The sequence below is a fragment of the Falco cherrug genome, chromosome 1, assembly GCF_023634085.1.
Source record: "Falco cherrug isolate bFalChe1 chromosome 1, bFalChe1.pri, whole genome shotgun sequence".
Taxonomy (NCBI): Eukaryota; Metazoa; Chordata; class Aves; order Falconiformes; family Falconidae; genus Falco; species Falco cherrug.
Window position 1 is genome coordinate 108,034,608 of NC_073697.1, and position 20,622 is coordinate 108,055,229.

The window sequence follows — 20,622 nt, forward strand, 5'->3', positions numbered from 1 at the left end:
TTTCTTTCTCAGCATCACAATAATCCCAGCAAACTCCTGCCTTTGATGCAGCAAAATCCCCACACGCACCACTGGGGCAGGGCGTGAGGGAAAGACAACAGCGCCAGCGAGCCAAGGGGCTCCCACACAAGGTGTGCACGCAGCCTCTCCCTTTGGCCTCCACAACCAGCTACCACGAAGACAGAGGCACTTGGATGTTTTTGAAAACATTTTCCATTAAAATAAATAGCTGTAGCTCGTACCTGAGCAGCAGCTGGTGAGACAGCCACCCCTGTACAGACCCGAGCAGTAACAAGACATCAGTGCTGTCCTCACTGCGCACAGGCTGAGAATAGCATCCAGGGAGCTAAGGCACAAAGTCCAAACATGCTGGAGACTCATTCCATTTCTACCTCCTGCACTGGCAGCACATTCTCGCTCCTCACCCATGGCACAGGGTCTGGAACATGGGGGTCATAAGTCCATTTAGGAAAAACACGCTTGTAGAGGTTCAGCAACACTGTGTCCTGGGACTTTAGCTGTCCATCAAAGTGGCACTTCATGTGACCATGGGTCCCTAGGCAGAAAGCAGAAAAGGCCACGAGCCGTCTCTCCTGCCCAGGAGGCCCACATCCTGCGCAGCATCAGAAATAAATATTGAATCAAACCTACCTAATGGCTCCTTGATGTGTCCTCTACGACCCCACTTTGTCCTCAGCTCCACTGGCTTAAACCACATTACATCATCTGGACATAAAAGATAAAAGGCAGGTAAGAAACCAGCTTTGCTGCACCAACACAACCACCACCGCAGGGGCAGGAGGTCTGCTTCCACATCCCCTCTTCCCACCACACAGAGACAAGCCATACCTCTGTTAAAGAACATGTATCGCACGACAGCCGTCTTGGCAAAGATCTTGAAAGGATGGCCACTGAGCACCAGCCGCTTGATGACAATTCTGTCCGGGTCCATGGAAAGCAGAGAACCAGTGGCGATGAGGTCATGCATTCCTGCAAGGAGAGTCACTAATGCATCAGAGGGCAGCGCCACAGAAGGTGCCTCCATCACCGGCTCCCCCACGACAACCCCCTTCCACAAACAGTTCCAGGTCCAGAGCAACCCCCCAGCATGGACAAAGGTGCAGGTCATAATGGGGAAGGAAACGTGTTAATCTTCTCCAACAGTGTGAAGGGGGCTGCTTTTTCAAGTCATACTTTCCGGAGAGGTGCATTTCAAAGTGGGGTGTGGGAATAGCCTGCAAATGTTTGTTTCCCAGACACCGCCTCCTCAGCACTTACCAACTTACCATTACTTCTCTGTTTAAAAAGAAGCACTGAGGCAGGAGGGAAAGTGATGGGAGCGTAAACAGTCACCACCACAGCAGCATCTGGACGCAGGAAACGCTCCAGCTTGTGCTTATCAGCTAGGACAGAACAGCAATGGGTCAAGTTCAAGCCAGCAGCAGTCCTGAGCTCTAAGAAACCCCACTGAGCCCATTCTTCCCTGGCAAACAGGCTCTGTGCTTTAGCAAAACAGGTGATAAACACCCCTCTTCTGCTGGCATGGAGTATTGGGGAATAAAAGTGACCCTCTGAGCTACCAGCTCGCTGCGTGGAGCCTGCCATGGCCTTGCCCAAACCAGTGAGCCACCTTCCCCAAGCCAGCCACTCCCCACTGTTTAGTGCCTCCAGTGGAAGCCTCAGAGCCTAGGAGTGAGTCTTCAGAAGAGTCCTTCAGCCAGGTTCAGACACCACGGCTAAGACATCACAGGCTTCCTGCCCTAGAAACCGCAGCCCCACCTCTTGGCATAGCCATGGCCACCCCACTGGTCCCTCACAAACCTGAGGTGTGCTGGGAGAACAGGGGGGATGCTCGGAAGCGTCTGAATCCACAGTGAAAGATCAGCTCCTCTTTTGCCCTCACTGGCTCACTGTTGCTTGGATGCCGATGCACCAGGAAATTCAACACGGACATCTGCAAGAGAGGCAGCGCTGTGAGGGGCTGCCAGCAGGGCTGGCAAGTGGTGGCAGACAGAGCAGAAAGCAAACGGGATGCTGCAACAGAGATGAATGCCTAACTGCTGGTCACCAATGCAGACACCTCGGCCAGGCTCAGACACTAGCCTAAACACCCGTGACAGCTTCAGCCTGCACTGACCAAAGGGAAGGTCCTACGTTGAAATGTGAGCAGTGAGAGGAGATTTCAGGCCAAACCCTCTGCAGCTGGAGCCTCTCCAACTCATGCAGCCTGAGAGAATCAGACAAGGAGCTGTACACCTACAAGATATCAGCAGGGCCATACTTACTCACCTTTTGTTCATGGGGAAGCAGTGAAAACAGGACTAAGGGCTTTCCTTCTTTGAAGCTCTCCATCACTGAGACAGGGACGTTGCAGACATGAAGTGTAACGTACCAGCCAACCTGCCAAAAGAGGATCGGTTGTAAATACTTCTCTCAACAAAAAAGTGTCAGAAGTAACATGGGCCTGGGTTAGAGAGGGAGTCCAGGAGAGCAGTATCATCTGAACTCATGGCTTCACGCTAAGAACCAGCTGGCTGAAAGGTCCACCCAGCCACCTAACTTGTCTTTCCTATTAGGAGCAAGGAAACACAGTAGGGGAAGAGACCAGCAAAAGGGAGTTACCGAGGCTCCTTCAGTCTCCCCCTTCTCTATTTGCCGGAAGAGGTGCTTTCTGGTTCGGGAGAAGTCTTGGAACTGGAAAATCCTGGCATAATCCCTTGGGAGATTCTCTTTGGGGTCCCACGGAGAAGTCCGGAAGCTCTTCAACCCTCTGTACTTCTGGAACCTAGGAGAATAGATAACAGGAAAGACAAACTACGTCACTTGGGGTGCGCAGGCAGCACCTTCTGTGGTCCGCAGGGACTCACACCTTCAGAGAGGGCAAAGGGAGCAAAGCAAACGTTAGTGCTCAGAAAAGATACTAGTGCTGAGAGAGCTAGAAACAGCAGCCAAGTCCCCAGGCAACCTGCCCTCGCATCAGGGCTCTGCCCTTTTCCACCCTCTTCCAGGTCAGGATGCAGCTCTCCCTGCTGCAGGGAGCTGCCCAGGCCCACCCACTGCCCCCCAGCGAGTGCCTTCCCAGGAAGCCTCAGAGCCTAGGAGTGAGTCTTCAGAAGAATCCTTCAGCCAGGTTCAGACACCACGGCTAAGACATCACAGGCTTCCTGCCCTATCTCACCACATTAGACAGACAGGAACCCTCCAGCTCCTCTCCCAACAAAGCACCCTGTTTCTTACCGGACTCTGGCAGGTACGTCACGTGGCGTGTCCACCTCATCTGGAAACATTTCATCCATTCTCTCCTGTTTGTATCTCTCCAGCATCTGTTCATCTTCCTCCACCTTCTCATCATACTGGTCGTCCCGCAAGCACTCGGAAATGGTCATAGTCTCACACTCCTCCTCTGCAGGTTCCTCTTCCTCCTCACTGCTTTCCCCCTCCTGACACACAGGGCAGCACAGAGCCCGTGAGCACATGCAGATGTCCACACAGCACTGCAAACCCTGCTATACTTGCAGTGTGTGAATCATGACCCAAGCTATACCACCACAGCCCCTCACTTTGGTATCTAACAGGCAAAAAAAGGCAACATGATACAAGGGGGAGATTTAGCAAAGGAAATCCAGGCAAGTCCTGGCTCTGTGTTGTGCCCTTGCATGGAGCAAGCCAGGACAGGATTGTCTTAGAATATGCAATAACAGCCTGGAGACTGCCTGCAGCATCAGCTCTTGGAGGTACCTGGGAAACTGCCGCCTCCATCATATCGTCGTCGATGTCATCATCTTCATCATCATCTTTCTCACTGCCTTCTTCTCCATCATCCACAATCCAGGCAGCCTGGTACTTGGATGTGCCTTTGGGGACCTTCACCACCCTCCTGTTAGCCTTCAGAGAAGCTGTAAGATTCCCACCAATGGTTAATACAGGAACAATTCTCCTTCCCCTCAGCAACATTTACAACCAGGACAGCCAAGATCAGCTCTAGACTAGAATCACTGATGCCCAGCACAGAATTTGCCAGGGCCCAGAAAAGGCAGCTAAAATGTAACCCTGCTACCTGCCAGGCAAACCACATAGCCTGCCAGTCAGGTGATGGGGCTAGGCAGGGAAGCCCAACTAGCATGTTTATTCAAAGCCATCCTCAGCCATCCCAGTGACAGAGGATTTCTAACAACACTCATAACAGGGACAAGGAAAAAATACAGAAGTATTGCTGCTACTCACCCTCTGCTTCTTGCAGTTCTTCTTCAGTAGGCCACGTCTGCTCGCCTTCCATAGGATCAGGAACCACTTCTGACTGCAAAGACTCCTGCTTATTTGGATCTGCCTTCATCAGGACCTTAATGTCTTCCTCCATCTCATCAGTACCATTTACAGAGTCGTCCTGAAGGGCAAGAGCAGAGCCCCCAGCTGTGAACACACCTAACTCAAGCTAGCAACCAGTCTGAAGCGAAACTCCCTTCAGTATCTTGTTCATTATGTCATAACATAACGTTAATTAAGTGCTGTGGGCAAGGAACCTCAGCTCAGTGGCAGAACACAGGCCTACTGGCTCTGATACAACTCCCTTTCCCCTCCCCCTAACCACATACACCCAGTTGTATTTTCCTGATGAAAGTTTAGAAACATTATGTTCTAAAAAGACAGCAAAGCCCTGACCTCCCACACACCTGTACCTCCATGTCCTGACTCCTCTTCTGTCCTTTAACCACTCGGGGGTTCAAAGAGAGGGGGTCAGGGGGAGCATCCACCTGGCTCATCTGGAAGTCTCCATGCCCCACAATATGCAGCAGGCTGTTCACATCAAGGGTCTGTCCCCGGACAAAGCCAGACACCTTCAAGGTCCCAACCAGGTCACTCTCCTGACCAGGCACAAACTCGGCAGTGTATGCGAGCAAGTGAGCCCGCCTGTCCCGAAAAGCGAGATGCCGCTGCTTCTGGGTGGCGAGGTGCCTCAGCAGCAGCAAGGACTCCTGCTCTGTGTTCAGGGGGAAGAGTTTGACCTCAGGAAAGCGCTTCTCAATGGCTTTGGCAAGTTTCTTCTTGGCATCTATCCGCTTCTTAGATGGCAAGTCAGTGCCCCCTGGGACAGCAAGAGCTGCCAAACAGTGCATAGAACAGAGTTCAGGATCAGATTGTAAACCTTTCTGTACCCCTTTTACCAAGCACTGACAAAACACTCTGATATCAGCACCCAAATAACAGATTCACACCACAAGGTGCAAAGGTAGTTTCACATAGTCAGAAGAACCCTTGAGACAGAAAACCTGTCTTTAGAGACAAGATTTTGAGACTAGATGAGACCACGGAGATATGGGCCCAGGAACCGAATTTAGCAAAGAAAGCCTTTGAATCCCTTTGCTCTGCACACCTACATAACCATGACAATAGTGACACCACCACACACCCAGAGGCCTAAACCTAGAACATCCCTTCTAGCTCCAGCACTCCCCCACCACAGCAGTAACACAACAAGACAGCGTAACAATGGCATTCACCCGACCATGCTACGCTCAAAAACAGAGCGGTCAAAGACCTGCGATCACCTATTAATATATGGAAATTTTTACTGCACAATAAATTCCCATGAGGCACCCCCTCGACCTATACCCCACCAGAAACCCTTAAAGTTTCTCACTCGCTCACCATAACTAGGAAGCCCTTGTGCAAAGAGGCAGGACAGGCAGTGCTCCCCCGCGCTGTCCCAGCCATCTGCAGGATCCAGGATGAACAGGAGGGAGTCAGCAACCTTTGCTAGATCTAAGACAGCATGAAGGTCCCCTGCACGCAAAACACCTCCATTACTAAGGCTACCAGGGTACGGAGCCAAGAATCACACCAACAATAGCATTTCCTCACCTGCCTGTGCTGTCACAAAGCGCCAGCGCTGCTTGAGTCGGGGGCAGAGAAGCGCAAAGCCACCAGCTCTCCCATCATCCACGCAGACAACAGCAGAGTCCTGGCTCCGCAACAAGCTGAGGGTGTCATGGGCTGCAGCCCTGCTGTGCAGCGGCACCAGAACCACAAGGTGTGGAGGCCCGTCCCTGCTGCCCAGGCTCCGCTTCTCCAACAGCACCTGTAGGCAGAGCTGCAGACCATGAACCCCAACCCCAGTCCAGCTCCTGTCCCGGCCCCGAGATCAAGGCCGGATCCACCTGCAGCTCCACCCGCACCCGCTCGGTGCAGCAATGCTCTGCTTGCGCCGAACGGAACGGACCCTGGCACCCGTCCCTCCCCCCCGGCCCAGCTCCCCATTCCCCCGCAAAAACCCAAACCGGGTCGGTGCCCGCAGGCTCGCACCCCCCTCGCCACCCGCCCCGGCCCCATTCCCGCTGCCCCCTCGCCAAGAGCCGCCTCGCCCCGTTTCCCGCTCCCGCCGCGGCCCTCACCGCCTCCTTGCGCTGCCGGCGGAGCTGCAGCGCCTGGTGCCGTCGATCCACCCTGCTGAGGGCGCGGAGCCGCCGGCGGGGCTGGGCCTTGACGGGGACGCGGCCTGCGGGGAGAGAAGGGTCAGGCGGGGGGGGCGGCGCGCAGAGCCGGCGGGGATCGCGGCGGGGAAGGCGGCCAGGCCCGCCCCGCCTCACCTCCAGCGCGGCGCTGCGACGACCCGCTGTGCTTCCCGCCCTTGTGCGCCTTGTTCTGCTGCTTCAGCGGCCCGGGCCGGTGCGCGCCTGCCGCCACCATGCTGCCGCCTGGCCTCCTCCGCAGCACTTCCGCTGCGTCACTTCCGGCGCCCCGCAGGGCACGCCGGGAGCACACAAACTAAGATGGCGGCGTGAGGGCAGGGGCGCGGCCGGGCCCCGCGGCCGCTGTGGGGAGGTGGGGGGTGCCCGAGCGCCGCTGGGGGAATGAGAGGCAGAAGCGAGAGCCGTTCCTTCTGCGCTTTATTGATTAGGTTTTTGTACAGGTATTTACAGGAGAGGAAAGCTGCCCGCCCGCGGGGAGGGGGCTCACCCCGGCCCTGGAAACAGTCTTGGGGAGAGAAGCGGTTGAGGAGGGGCCCTCCCCGAGCGCCGGGCCCCGCGGCACCGCGCCCCGGCCCCAGGGCAGGCCCGGCCCCGCCGCCTCCACGCAGACCGATGGAGCGGAAACATTCCTGCGCCTCGGCCCAACCCCGCTCGTTCCCGGCAGCGCTGGTCACCTCGGTTCTTGCCAGTCATTACCCAGCCAAGAACGGCTGTTCCTGGGCCCCAGGCCTCTGCCCTACCCTGCCCCTTCGCACCAAACACGCCACAGCTGCCAAAGCTGCTCCTCCTGGCGCTGGCAGAGCCCCTGCCCCAGGACCATGCCACCACTTAGGAATACAACTGCTCTCTGCTTGTTACTGGAAGCTTTAGGTCCACAGCGCCCCAGAAGCACGGGCCGGTGAGCAATAGGGTTAAACATTTACAGCGGTGTTGTAACTGCCAGTAAAGCTGAAGTCAATAACCCAAGGGAGACACAGGGCAGCTGGTACTCCGAGCAACTGCATAGGAGGAAAAAAGCAGGTTCCTACAGGTCCACTGCTTCCTCTGAACTCGGGGCATCATCCCCCCACTTCTCACCCTGCAAAGAAATCTGCATGACAGCAGCAACATGGGGTTGTCAGCTGTGGGCTGTTCCCTACAGATCCTTTTCTACCCCTAAAAGCAGGCTGGCTATTGAAACCTTTCAAACTCCAAAAGCAATGTAGATAGCATGTCCTACTTGACACAAAGGAAGACATAAAATTAAGAGACCCATGACAGATAAGCACTGTTTAAGCAGTAGTAATTAAGTTTCTCTATACAAGTATCTGCCGGCTGCAGGACAGCACACAAGTCTCTTCTGCCAGCATTTCCAAAGTCTGTTTGTCCATCAGCCAAGACGACCCATAGCACGGCCACAGCACCGCCTTGCGGAGCCAGACACAAAGAGGCTGTTCAGAGAGGACTTGGGGAAAGAGTAAGTAACTAGCATATGTCTCAATATAGAAAAACAACAGTCCTGTGAGTTAGTTATACCTTGTCATTTAAGGAAGATCAGGGAAAGGAGCAAGGCTGGAAACATTCTGCCCAAGGTTCCTATCACAAAGCCAGCTACCTCAGGCTCCACAAGTCTCCCAGAAACCTGGAAACCCAGAGACAACCCGAAGGGTCCCACCACACAGGCTGATGTCTCTGCAGATCTCTGCAACCCTCAGAGCTGCCAAGAGTTGCTCTGGCTTGTAAAAAGAGTTAATACCCAATTTACACTGCAGACTGGGCCCTTCCTGTAAAAGTAAAATTCCCCCAAATCCACACCTCGTAAGCTTACAGGTATTTCACTGACCTGCACAGCTCTGCAGGGCCTACCACACAGACTACCAAAAAAAAAAAAAAAAAAAATCACAACCCACCGAGCTGAGCAAGTAGGAGCAGAAAACCAAGTGCTACCTCATTGTCGCTGACAGCACTGCAGGTTAAAACAAGCTTTTCCTGCCAAAGCAGAAACTACCAAGAAAACACTGTTACAGCCGCAGCACGAGCAAGGGAAGCACCCTCCAGCAGCTGGGATGCACATGCCTGCAGCAAGGCAAGCCCTTGCAGGTGGAGGGCCCGCTTCAGCTCTCCTGCACTATCACAGCACACAGCCTGGTGCTCTAACACACACAAGACACCGTGGCAGCCTGCTCAGCCTGCCAACCCACCTTCCCACCTCTGCACTCCCTTTCTCTGACAAAACAGGCTCCAGTGCACAGCCCAGACAGGCTGTGCAACAAGGAGCGGAGCTCACAGGCTGCTCTGCCGCGTGCTGGCTAAATCCCAAAAAGCAGCTGCATTGCAGGAAGGATGAGCTCACATTCCTGCTCCCGAAAACAGCCTCACTGCTGCCCTCTGAAACAGCAAGAAGTCTTGGGCTGACCCCACTTTGCATGGGCAAGGGAGAAGCAACAAGCTGGGGCAGGCTGGATGCAAAACCTAGGCCTTGGTTTATAAAGGAAGACTGGTTGCAACTGGAAGGGCCAGTTTATTAGAGAAACCTCACATTGCAGAGAATTCACAACACATTGGAAAGGGTCCAGGCCTGCCGAGGGGGCCAGTCTGCAGCAGCACAGATCTACATCCCCCAGCTCCAACCCCAGCAGGTGCCACGAAGGGATGGGTTAACTGTAACACAGCTTATGTTTACAAGCAGCCCAAGAGAGCCAGTATTAAAGTTCAAAAAAAGCCTCCCCATTAGACAATAGTTAAAACAAAAATGGTTTAAAATGTTTAAAAGCTCTGTGTTCTTGGCTGCAGCATAATGATAATGGGGAGGCAAAGGTCTACAACACACACAGGCCTCTGTGGGTCTCGGCACTCAGTCTGCTCTACCAGTGAAGGCCGGAGGGAGGGGTCTTCTCGTCTTTGTTGCTTTCCAGAGAAAAGGGTGGGATTCGGACATCAAAGTGGGAGCCATCAGGCCTCTCAAATCGAAAAGTACCCCTGCAAAAATAATGGCAGAGATCACACTGAGGCCAGGGACAAACACAGGTACGAATCATCAGCAAGAAAGCAAGACATGAGCTCTTCCATATCCTGCACAGGGACTCTGGGGCTCTATTTGCAGGGCCGGCCCAGCAGCAAGTACCTTGGTTCAACAGCAAGAACATCTGCCTGCCAAATTGACTCATTTATTGGAGAACTCCTGGGCAGTTTACATCACATCTCTAATGTACATTTCCTGAACAAAGATGTCATGGTTGGAGCCTCCAGGAGATAAACACACTCCACACATCTGCGACAGTGTTTTCCTAACTCCCACTCCACAGGAGACAAAACCATCCGAGCTATTTTTACGAACTGGTTACATGTAAATTCAGATTCATATTTCTTGGCAGAAGCTCCACTGGTTAAGAAGTCTGCGACAATATGAAATCCCATCACAGATGTAATTTGGAACAGCTTCTGCTTTGCATTTCAGAACTGAATCTGCCTGTCCTTGTTCAAACAAGGAATTTGTTTACTGCCTTGAACTACAGTCGACTGCACTGCAGAACGTGACATGGGCGAGAGGATTGTGGAGATAAACCAACAGGTTCTCATGATGGAGAGGACACAGTCAAAAACCAGAAGTCAAGCTGAGCAGCTTCTGAGCTGCAGGACCTTTGTCTCTTCAGGATGCATGCAGAGAGGGAAAAACTACTAAACAAGCTGGTTTTATTCCCCAGGGCATGCATTCAGGCAATGCAAAATGCTTAACATGGCAAACAGGAGTATATCCTATAGGCAAAGAGCCGCTCTCTTGTTTTCCCCAGCAAAAAGGCAGTTCCAAGGCAGCTTAACTCCCAAACATGTTTACTTAAAAAATGCAAGCCAGAAAGACCTGTCATATAGAAGACAGAGGTGCCTGCACATTTCTTGTCCACACAGAAATGACACTAGATGTGCTAACATAGCTGAAATGCACAACAAAGGGAAATGGCTTTAACCCTGTGGCACAGGAAGAAGAACAACACAGCTGAGCACTTTCCTACCTGCACTACCAGAAGAGGATACTTGAACACCAGTTAGAACAAGGGCCTTATCTGGCCTCAACTGGGAATAACCCCACGCGGCGATTCCTTGTGGACGCAAAACTGCACAGCTTCACACAGGGATAGAATCAAAGCCCAGTCCTCTCCCAAGAGAGGATATCAGTGCACACATCCCTGCTGCCTGGGGAAACACCAGCATGAAGCCAAGCATCCTCGTGCACCAAGGACTGAAAGGGACAGAAACTGAGGAAAGCAGAAGATGGAGAACTGCTTCATGTCTTTTCAAATCCAGCATAGACCACAGAAGAAAGATAAATTAACCTGAAACCTCTCTTGGTGCAAAGAATCAACAGATCATCTTATCACTAACTGGGATACCGCTATAGAGAGGCTCAAAAAAAATGTATGCTATCAAGTATGTCCCATTCAGTCCACTTCCACCCACCTTTCAGCCAATAACTGCGTCCCAGTTCAGCGCTGTGGGGCCCTATATCTAAACCACCACTGCAGTAATAAGTGCTTCTTACCACATGTGACCGCTGGATGCCTGCAGGGAGACATGACTGCTGTACTGAAATGCCGGCTGTTCTTTGGACAAAACTGGCTCCTGAGAAGACAAGAGACCACGCTGCATCAGCAACAGATCTTAATATTTCTCCACAGACAGGCATCAACAGGAAATTTATATAGCAAAAAGAAAAACAGAGAGAGCCACACCTGAGCATCGCTACCAATTGCATAGCAAACAACTCACCCACTGAGTAGCACCAAAATCACACGTCATTCCAGTTTTCCTGTTACCAGTCATTTAGGATCATTCTCTAATAGTATGAAGTTTTGATTAATGCACACTAACAACTGATAAAAAGCTAATGATTTTTTTCATTGCCAGTTTCCTATTCCATCTATTTCTACTGCCACTAAGCAATTTACCAGCGGATCAACCCAAGCGAGAGGACTCCAGCAAAGCACTGTGCTTCCCAAGAGAAGCTACACAATACCTACCCTTCCTACAACGCCACGGCCCCTGACAGTTTCCAAAGTGCCAGACAAGCTAAATATCCTCCAGTGCCGTTCTCGGAGTTGTACCACTTCGCTGTCAAGGTTCTCCAAGCGAATACAGTAGCGCCACTAGACAGAAGAAAGACTGTTATCAAGAACTGGAATCAGCTGCAAACAGTTGATAACCCATAGCCAATACTGGGAAACAGTTGCCAGGCAAGGGCTACTCTCCCTCAGAGCTTATCACACAGCAGTGATGCCACAGCAAATAAACTCCTTCCCTTTAGCTGCTTCATGAAACAAAAGGCACTTACCCAGTAGACATGGGAATTCTGGGCTTCCTGTCAAGAGAAACAAAAGACTTTAGCAGCTGCCCTTCAACACTTGGTGCCAAAACCTCATCAGCTGTCAGCACAGCACAAGCACGGGGGCTCTCGCTTCATGCCAGATCGACGCGGACAACTCACATGAGCACAGACAGCTGCTCTCCGAAGCAGTCCATCAGTTACCGCCTGGCACTGGCTCTGCTCTAGACATGTAATCATGAGGTGGGAGATTTGCAAGGATCTCGACTACGGAGGGTTGATCTCCATGTTAATTACGCACTTTCTACAGATTTAGAAACACCCGTTTCCTTGCCTTCAGGCACCTGTTTTTCTGACAACGTTAGGACAAACATCAGTTGGGCTTCACAGAAGTTGCAAATCCACACCAAAACATCCACCTGTCACAGCACGGGCCCCCAGCAGCTGTGCTCATCTGGACTTGGAAATCAAACTGCTGTGGTAATTCCCAGCCCTCCCACTCAGAAGTCTACTGGAGCCTCCTCATTATTTGGGATGGTCCACATCGAGTTGTTATGCTATAAAGGGCTCGTAGTTATCAGCTAAATCCAGAAGGCTTTAACCAAACCCTCTAACCCATATTACAGCCAGGAAAACAGGGGTAGACACCCACAGCACCTCATCCCTGGGCAGGATAACAGGCACATCTGTCATTACGGGGCAGCTGGCCTCACTGCCACCTCACACACATGCCCATCTGTGACTGAGGCAATAAAGGACCAATTCACAAGCCTTCCTAAATATCTCACTAGCAATGTTCTGCAGAACAGTACAGGGTATTTCCCATCCTACAAATAACAAACACACACTAATATTCAGAAGCTGTCCTCCAAAAATGTATGGCCAAACAGTTTCTTGTTCATCTCTCTGCTGGACAACATGACAAGGAAATCACAACTGTGATTAAAAAGTCATTTCTCCAGTAAGAAGGCGGCACCTTCAGCCAGTAAACTGGTCTTAGCAAAACATGCAAGTTAAGCAGATCACAGAACTAACACAGCAACACGCAACACAGACCTACCCTCATGCCCATATAGAAGGGGATAACTGTGACGCGGATGTTCTCCGTGGTTTCTCGGTGCACATCAGAAAGCTCTAGCCAGGGATGGTTCTTCTCCTGCCAAGCACACAGCGTATCCCTTGCTACAAAAGGTGGAACTGTGGGGAGGGAAAGGTGAGAGTTTATGCAGAGAGGCATACTGTATCCAGAGCGCTCTTCCCTCAAAGCAACTCCTTTCACAGTTACAAAAACTATTTAAAGGAAGCTTTACTGTAACAAAACCCAAACCAGACCACAATTTTTCCACCATAACTAAGATGACAGGTTCTGGGTACTTGTTATAGAGTACCTCGGGCATCTGGCTCTGAAGAGCTCTCTCTGAAGCCAGAGATTACCTTTTGTTTGGTCGTACATGAGAAACCTCTCGAAGAGCTCATGTTGGATGGGCACTTGATCAGTGGAGCTGTAGGGAAGGATATCTTCATGGCTTACATAGTCTAAACCTGAAAAAGAAACCCCAAAACTGTTCAGTTTCCCTAGCAAAGAGCAGCTCAGAAGTCTCCTGGCAGAAAAATGGATCACATTAGCAAGAAGGAAGCCAAAGATAATACTGCCATGACTGCAAGTATGGAGGAAACAGGCCAGTAATAACCCTTGGCAGCATTCTTCTGTGCAATTTCTCCACAGAATGATTCCTCTGATAAACACACACAGCCTGCGAAGCAACTGCACTGCCACAAAAGGACTTTGGGCAAGAAATGCACAGGACAGGAAGAGATCTAGCTGTCCCAATAATAAACTAGACTAGCCCGTATACAACAGGGTATGCGCATGGGATCAGTCTCGAGAGCTCAAAGCAGGCATGCCTGTGTCCGATCACAGTCTGCCCAACTTCCATCTGTCCAAAACAGCTTCACATACTTTAGTCATCCTGTTGTCTCTAGCCCAGCCCTGAACTACAGACAGATTCCCTACAGGAACATCCTGTAGGAATTGCTGCTTCACTGGCAGAGGTTGACTGTTGATGACTCTTCTGACCTCATCTCACGAAATCCCCGTCTCCACAGAGGCTGAAGGTGTGTTTTCCTCACCTGGTATAGCATAGAGAGCTCTGCTGTCATCATGATTTGCCAGGAACGTCACTGCTTCCGTCTGCGATCTCTGGGACTGAGAAAAAGGGAGGTTTCTGTCTTTCTGTGTGGATTATTGTGGGTCAGTTGCCAGCCACATTTCAGTTTACTATTGTGATTTCTGAAGTGCATAATGTTTATTTTATTTAGCCAATTCACTGCAGAACATCTCTTCTTTTAATTCCTCTAGGCTAATTCTCCACCCAAACAAGAGAGGAGCATTTTCAATGCTGCAACCCACATTCATAATGACTGTACACAACAGAGTAGGAACGCCAACAGGATCAGGAAAGGAGGTTGGAAGAAGGAAACATGATCCAGAAAACAGTCACATGACATTTCAGATTGTCTTTCTCAGGGAAAATATGTCTTGAAGAACAAATTTGTTCTGAAATTCTAAACAATCAAGTTAGCCACCACAGCCACCTTCTTTCAGTACCTGTCCATCTGAACCATTCATTAAGGAGAAGATATTTAAGTTTCAATACCAAGATTATTAGTTACTTACTATATGTGGACAATCCCGGGCATCTATTAGCACCTGATAGTAAGTATGCGTTTTGCCCTTGACCTCTTTGGAACCATGGCCTGCCACATTCTCGCTCCTTAAAGAGAAAAGCAGAGCACTGAGCTCGAGCACAGGATGGCAGCAAACTTGTTACCAGGACCAAGCACATTCATAAACAATATTTTTTTAAAAAATACATTTCACAGTCTGTAATCATTCAACTCCATCCAAATCAAATTCATGTCAACCACCCACACAACAACAGATGAGCCAAGATGACAAACAGTGTTTGTCACAGGCACGACAGCTCTGTTCTCAGACTGAGAAGTTCTTCCTGCTCAGTCCAGTCTCCTGTTTGGGGTGGCTACTTCCACTGCCCCCCGATCCTCATCCTCATCCCTTCCCAGCACAGCTCCAACACAGACCAGGGGGGAAATGGATGGAAAAGGGGAGAGAACTGAACAGCGACTCAGTCTGCAAGAAGGATGAACCTGGCCTATCTAATGGGTTGAAACTGGGGAGGCAACTGACAAATCCAACTCACTGGAAATTTACAGAAGCCACAGCCTGCAATTTTAACACAGGAACCTGGACCTAACTCAAAAAGCAACACAAGGGGGTGTTTTTGTGATAAAAAATGCCAGGAGCATGATTACTTATTTTTTTTACTTCCTTCATACACACACTCACTCTCATCCTTCATACTTCCACCCTGTCTCTAATTAACACAAAATTAATACTCATACAGTCACACAAAACAGACCCATACCACTGTCCTCCTTAAAAAGACTTGTTTAACGCAAACAGGAAACACGCTAAAAAACGTAAATGTAACAGTGCAACATATAAACCAAATCCTTACTTCTCTGTGACAGGAGAAGCCACATCTCGATCATAAAGCCTGGCTTGCCAAGGAAACAGGACTATTCCTCGATAGCCAAACACACTGTGAAGAAATAGCTGAAAGGAACAAACAGTTGCATTTGAATACACACCAAGCTTTAAGAAACTTAAGGTACAAAAGAAAACATGAAGCCAAAAGCCCTTTTCTAATAGTGTTTAAAAAAAAAATAAAAATCTGTTAACTGAGGTAAAATTAGAAACATTTATAAAGGGTATGAATGTGTGGGATGGGAATACAGGGAGAATCACCACTGTGTGAACCCAGAAACAAAGAGGGAATATAAACAGTCTGGAATGAGAGAAGAAATTCACGTCATCTCTACCCCATAAGAGTGAATGGATGAACCAGCCATCAAGTAATAGAAAAGGAGAAGTGCAGAAAGGAGCCCAGCAGGGGAGAGACCACCCAGGAACACAGAGACACATCTCTGATTACTGAGCACAGAAGTTACAAGTTTAGTTGTTACTTCTCAAATTCAGGGATTGTCTCTTCTGCTCCTAGAGGAAGAAAACCCTTCAATAACACCAGTGGGGCAAACGCCATTGCAGAAACAGTCGCATCACGCACGCTGTAGATTCTTATCAACTTGCTACTGTCAGATGACTGACAAACTGCAGACGCAGCAGAGACAAGGAGCACTGAACTGTGAAACTTCTGGCCTTCTGCTACAACGCCGCAGTCTCCTTAGGGGTAAATCACTTGGCTACCCAATCCCTGTGAAACCACCCCCAGGGTCAGCTCTGCTCCCCAGAACCGCTCACCTGACCCGTCTCGTATTTGCCGTGCTGCTTGGGTGCCTCGAACACCCCCACCGGCTCCAGCACTTTGCCCTCAGGACGGTTCCTAGGAGCAAAGAAGTAGCTCGGTGGGTTTGCAGGGGCTGAGCCAGCCCCCAAGCCCCAGGCGCTTCCCCCCAACTCATACCCGCTCGGGTACCACACGCCCCCCCTGAGAACCCCACCACACGCTGGGCTGCCCAGTGACCCCCCGTTTCCATGACTCCAACCCTTTGCCAGCCTCCCCATTCCCAGCCGCCCTGGATGTCCCCCACCCCCTACCCAGTCGTCCCTTTAGCCCAATCCCTCCTCTCCCACCCACCCCACCACAGCCACCCCGACAGCCCCCAGTTCCTTCCCAGCCTTCCCCCACTGACCCAACCGCACCCCACACATCCCCCAATCACCTCCCCAACACCCCTCGCGGCCCCCACCACCCGCTCGCCCCAACAGCCCCCCCACCCCCCTTCCCCTCCCCTCCACACACCCGGCCCAGCCCGCCCCCCCGGGCCCAGCCGCCCCTCACCGCGCCCCCGCAGGCCTCACCGCGACGAGAGGTGCCGCCGCGGCAACAGCAGCGGCAGGGCCGCAGCCCCCGGGCGCGGGGGGAGCCGCGGGCCGCGGGCCGGGGGCTGCTCCCAGAGCGGCAACCCGCGGGCCCGGCACCGGCCCAGCGCCGCCGCCACGTACCGCCGCGCCGCGCAGCCCGACATCCCGCGGCCGGGCCGACCCCGCCGCCAGCCCACAATGCACCGCGCGCTCGCCCCCGCCCCTTCCCGGGGGCCCCCGCGGCGCCGCTCTAGCCCGCCGCCGCGCTCTATGGCGCTCCGCAGGGCCTAGACGGCGGCGGCCGGCCAAGATGGCGTCGGCGGTGCGGGCCGGGCACCGGCTGCGGCGGGCGGCGGAGGGCGGCGAGCTGGCGGCGCTGCCCGCCGGCCTACAGGCCGAGCTGGAGGCGGCGCTGGCCTCCCAGGGCGCCCTGGTGCCCTTCAGCCTGCTGCGGAGGCTGCACACCGCGCTGCGGGAGGCAGGTAGGCCGCGCCGCCCCCGGTGCGACGGGCCGCGCCCGGCCGGGCCGCCGTTAACCGCCCCGCCCCCCACCCGCAGGGTACCCCCTCTACCTGCACGAGCTTCTGGAAGGCTGCGAGATCGACCTGCCCGAGGTGCCGGTGCCGCCGAGGGTAGGTGATGAGCGGGCAGCAGCCGTGGGAGGGGGCGGCGGCCGCGGCCCTTACGGTGGCTCTGCCCTTCCCGCAGAACCCCGAGCTGGTGGCCCGGCTGGAGCGGATAAAGGCCAAGCTGGCCAACGAGGAGTACCGGCGGATGACCCGCAACGTCACCGGCCAGGTGAGGGGCCTGCTGCATCACCTGCTGGCAGGATTCGGGCTTCTGAAGCCAGGCCGGTAGCAGCCTGGCCGATAGCCAAGGAAGTTTGCGCCCTAGAGTGGGCGCAGTACAGAGGGAACGTGGGCAGGGACTTGAGGGGTGCACACTGTAAATGTGTGGGGACAGCAGATGTTGAGGGCAGAGGCAGGACAGGACTGTCAGGATGGTGGAATAGAAGAGAGCCTGACTTTTGGGAACAGCTCGCTGTGCCAGAGATCTCAAGGTTTGATCTACCTGCGGTAAATGTTTTACTGGGAGTGTCTGTGCTGCCTTTGTCTGAACGGTCACATTTTCATCATAGTTTTGAAATGAGATCACTCACGTCAAGGTAAAAGCTGAAAAAATAGGGTAGTATGTGGGCACTTGTTCTTTCCCAGGAAGAGATCTGTTGGCACAGTGACTGTTTGCACAAGCCAGCATCCCTTCCTGCTGGCATTCCTTGTGATCCCATCCTGCTATCCCTTCTCCAGCTGTATCTGCCATCCCCGTGTGTTTAAGTCCCTGCACGTATCCTCCTGTTAGGTTAACTGTTGTAGAAAGATCTGCTTTGCTCTCTGCCGAGCTTAGCAGCTTCATCTATGAACCAGAGTGGTTTTAGCCGAGCTGGGTAGTAATGGCAGCCGCGTTCCTTTCAAGCAACGGAGAAGCAGAGGAGTATTCCCACGTCTGTGTGCTCATCACATTCTTCCCTGCCTCCCGCCTGGTTTTTGGTGTTTGAGTAACGCTGTCCGATTTGACAAAGAGCATGCAGAGCTTTACAATGTTTAGTTCTTGCCAGCTGCCTGAACATGGATGGTAAGGTGAGACCCTTTAGCGTCTCTGTTAAAGAGAAGCCTGCAGCAGAGAACCCAAATGCAACAAAACACACTCTGAGATGTTCTTTGATTAGAAATGATCCCATCCCATCCCAACGTCCTTGAATCAGAGCACAAGCGAAAACCCAGAGAAACCCGGGCGTGTTGGAACTGCTGCTCCCCACGGCCCACCCAACTGCTGTCAGGGCTCCCCAGCATCTCTCTGAAATTCTGACTCTTAGGGACAGGACAGGGCATTGGTGTTGCTTTTATTATGCAATTAACATTAAAATACAACTGATCACAAGTTTTAATCCCTTCTTTTAGCAGATGAACGGGACATTGGCTGAGTTTGGGAGGCAAGGTGAGTGGCCGCTCATCCTGCTGATGCCTGGAAGTGTGTACCTACAGGTCAGTCACGGGAACTATTGTATCGCTAGCTGATGACATCAGACAGCCCTCCCCTCTCCAAATATCTCACAGGAAGTTTTTAATGCACAGAAGTGTTCCTCAAGTAAAGGAGCAGCCTGTCGGTTGTTCCTGTAAATATTTCTGGAGGCATAAAGCATGGGAATCCTTAAGTATCCTGTAGCCCAGCTGAGGCAACCTCAGGCAGGCTGCATTAGCAAGACTATAGCTTGTCCCCAGCCTTATCTCCAAGCCTTATCTAAAAGCAATTGTCTTTCCCCCTTCTCTCCAGTTCGATCTGTTAAAGCCGTTGTCATCACCATATTCAACTTCATAGTCACGGTGGTGACCGCCTTTGCCTGCACGTACCTGGGCAGCCAGTACGTCTTTGCGGAGACTGCAGCGGTGAGTGAGCCCGTGGCCTCGGAGCATGCTTGCGGCATGCCCTGTGCTGGCCAGGCAGGAGCAGCAGCTCGACCGCGTGCGCAGGGTCGCTTATCTCTCTTTTTGTGTCCCCAGCGCGTCCTGTCAGCGGTAATTGTGGCCTCCGTGGTTGGCTTAGCTGAGTTGTACGTAATGGTGCAGACCCTTGAAGGGGACCTTGGGAAACTCTAACTGCACATGTCCGTGTGAACTGCAGCCCTCATGCTGGAGGCTTTTGCCCTCCCCAGGAGTCACTGGGGAAGGTTTATCTTCTATGATGTTAGTACCTGCTGCTGCTACCAGGAAGACTGCTGCATTCCTCCAGCCTCCTCCTGTGCTTCCCGCTCCTTAACATTCCTGAAATGAATCATGGATTAAAAATCTTGCAGCTGCAGAACAGAAGAGGAACAGCTGTGGATTCTCACCACTCCAGCACAGAGAGGGGCCTTAGCTCCCACCATTCCTCTTCTCCTGTGAAGTTACCGTCCTTTTATTCTGGCAATAAATAACGTGTGTTTGCAACCTTCCTGCCTGACGGGAGATGGCGGTTGCTATGTGGAACACCAGCCTGGTGTCTGAAAGACACCGCAGAGAGCTGTGAATCTTCCCTCTCCCGCTGCATCCTACTCCGTCGTCCCCTGCTGAAGCCTCCCTTTGCCTGCCCTCACTGCTCCTGCCTGCTCCCTTGCCCACTTTCAGGAGAGTGTTATTCCCGAGTGACGCGGATGCAGCACCCGACCCAGCTTGTATCTGGGGGCGAGCTCTTTCTCCCTCCAGCCGGATCAGGAATTGGATGACATCCGGTGCGGCCACATTGGCGTTGGCACCCGACTGGGCTTTGCAGCAGCTCGGTTTCCTCGCCGCCTCTCCTGACACGCGGCCCTGTGGCTGTTGGTGTCTTGGGGAGGAGCACGAGCCGTGGCTGCCTGCCCGTGCCATGGCAGAGCTCCCCTGGCAGACGGGGCAACGAGGGGTGCATGGCTCTGCCTTCCCCTGCCACAGGGTGCCCGGCTTCTGTGGGTGGGGAGGGGACACACCTTAACGCAGAGCCTGGGGGCTTCTCGAGTGCCACGGAGGAGCAGAGAGCGGAGGGAGCCAGCTCAGTGCATCCGTGGTGGGGAGGGGACACCGAGGTTTGCACCGCCCGGCCTGTGGACCTGGACACCTGCTGGGTGGGCATCCTGCCAGGGTCGGACACGGTGATTAATGCTCTGATGGCAGCTAAGCCCCTCTGCAAACACGCTTTAATATCTGATACAGGGAGATCTGCCGGCACCTGCAAACGTGCCTGCGGATTAGGGGCGGCTACACCACAATCATCCGTGGATACGGCCTTAGATTAAGGTATTTTTTCCAAAAGATTAGTCGGTATTAGGGGCTGATGGGGAGCCGGCCCCGCCACGGCTGCACCGGCATTTAGGATATTGGATGGCATCCCTGGGACTGGCACCGGCAGTAATTCCACACCCTAATGAAATCATGGCGCTAAGC

The 20,622-nt window shown here is 52.7% G+C and overlaps 3 protein-coding genes and 2 non-coding genes across 9 annotated transcripts; 1 reads left to right on the plus strand and 4 right to left on the minus strand.

The window, feature by feature from the left end:
• Positions 1-195: 195 nt before the first annotated feature.
• On the minus strand, positions 196-6,734 carry TSR1 (TSR1 ribosome maturation factor). 2 transcript variants are annotated; one of them, XM_055717128.1, is made up of 15 exons: positions 6,585-6,734; positions 6,390-6,493; positions 5,860-6,076; positions 5,647-5,781; positions 4,677-5,098; positions 4,225-4,384; positions 3,739-3,896; positions 3,238-3,440; positions 2,623-2,785; positions 2,290-2,400; positions 1,822-1,954; positions 1,287-1,403; positions 850-990; positions 652-726; positions 196-556 (listed from the first exon to the last, which is right to left on the minus strand). In XM_055717128.1, the coding sequence occupies exons 1-15, from the start codon at positions 6,682-6,684 to the stop codon at positions 378-380; spliced, it is 2,418 nt and encodes an 805-aa protein (XP_055573103.1). In that variant the 5' UTR covers positions 6,685-6,734; the 3' UTR covers positions 196-377. The 2 variants fall into 2 exon arrangements, with proteins under 2 accessions (XP_055573103.1, XP_055573097.1); XM_055717122.1 differs by having other exon boundaries at positions 4,671-5,098.
• On the minus strand, positions 1,667-1,759 carry LOC114016047 (small nucleolar RNA SNORD91 family). The gene has a single exon (XR_003560312.1). It is a non-coding gene; the product is annotated as a small nucleolar RNA SNORD91 family (small nucleolar RNA).
• LOC114016046 (small nucleolar RNA SNORD91 family) lies at positions 3,076-3,168 on the minus strand. Its single transcript, XR_003560311.1, has one exon. It is a non-coding gene; the product is annotated as a small nucleolar RNA SNORD91 family (small nucleolar RNA).
• A 2,213-nt stretch (positions 6,735-8,947) lies between the features above and the next one.
• On the minus strand, positions 8,948-16,871 carry POLDIP2 (DNA polymerase delta interacting protein 2). The gene is made up of 11 exons (XM_055717190.1): positions 16,667-16,871; positions 16,106-16,187; positions 15,303-15,400; positions 14,441-14,537; positions 13,894-13,969; positions 13,198-13,305; positions 12,824-12,960; positions 11,773-11,799; positions 11,462-11,587; positions 10,984-11,063; positions 8,948-9,425 (listed from the first exon to the last, which is right to left on the minus strand). Exons 1-11 carry the CDS (start codon positions 16,831-16,833, stop codon positions 9,311-9,313), a joined length of 1,113 nt encoding a protein of 370 aa, XP_055573165.1. The 5' UTR covers positions 16,834-16,871; the 3' UTR covers positions 8,948-9,310.
• A 22-nt stretch (positions 16,872-16,893) lies between these two features.
• Positions 16,894-20,622, plus strand: TMEM199 (transmembrane protein 199). Of its 4 annotated transcripts, none has more exons than XM_055717217.1 (6): positions 16,900-17,151; positions 17,228-17,301; positions 17,378-17,467; positions 18,631-18,664; positions 19,001-19,113; positions 19,228-20,615. In XM_055717217.1, the coding sequence occupies exons 1-6, from the start codon at positions 16,980-16,982 to the stop codon at positions 19,321-19,323; spliced, it is 579 nt and encodes a 192-aa protein (XP_055573192.1). In that variant the 5' UTR covers positions 16,900-16,979; the 3' UTR covers positions 19,324-20,615. The 4 variants fall into 4 exon arrangements, with proteins under 4 accessions (XP_055573182.1, XP_055573178.1, XP_055573192.1 ...); XM_055717209.1 differs by having other exon boundaries at positions 16,904-17,151; positions 18,628-18,664; XM_055717207.1 differs by having other exon boundaries at positions 16,894-17,151; positions 19,001-20,622.

Bases quoted from the DNA above. Each gene is read 5' to 3' on its own strand.
- TSR1 (XM_055717122.1), bottom strand. From the start codon at position 6,684: ATGGTGGCGGCAGGCGCGCACCGGCCCGGGCCGCTGAAGCAGCAGAAC. The intron at 5,782-5,859 runs GTGAGGAAATGC...TTTTGCGTGCAG, and splicing joins CTTTGTGACAGCACAGGCAG to GGGACCTTCATGCTGTCTTA. The intron at 2,786-3,237 runs GTAAGAAACAGG...CTATTCTCCTAG, and splicing joins GACGTACCTGCCAGAGTCCG to GTTCCAGAAGTACAGAGGGT.
- POLDIP2 (XM_055717190.1), bottom strand. From the start codon at position 16,833: ATGTCGGGCTGCGCGGCGCGGCGGTACGTGGCGGCGGCGCTGGGCCGG. The intron at 11,064-11,461 runs GTAGGTATTGTG...TTGTCTTCTCAG, and splicing joins GCCGTGGCGTTGTAGGAAGG to GAGCCAGTTTTGTCCAAAGA. The intron at 9,426-10,983 runs GTAAGAAGCACT...TTATTTTTGCAG, and splicing joins GCATCCAGCGGTCACATGTG to GGGTACTTTTCGATTTGAGA.
- TMEM199 (XM_055717203.1), top strand. From the start codon at position 16,980: ATGGCGTCGGCGGTGCGGGCCGGGCACCGGCTGCGGCGGGCGGCGGAG. The intron at 17,302-17,377 runs GTAGGTGATGAG...CCCTTCCCGCAG, and splicing joins AGGTGCCGGTGCCGCCGAGG to AACCCCGAGCTGGTGGCCCG. The intron at 18,665-19,000 runs GTGAGTGGCCGC...CCTTCTCTCCAG, and splicing joins GGCTGAGTTTGGGAGGCAAG to TTCGATCTGTTAAAGCCGTT.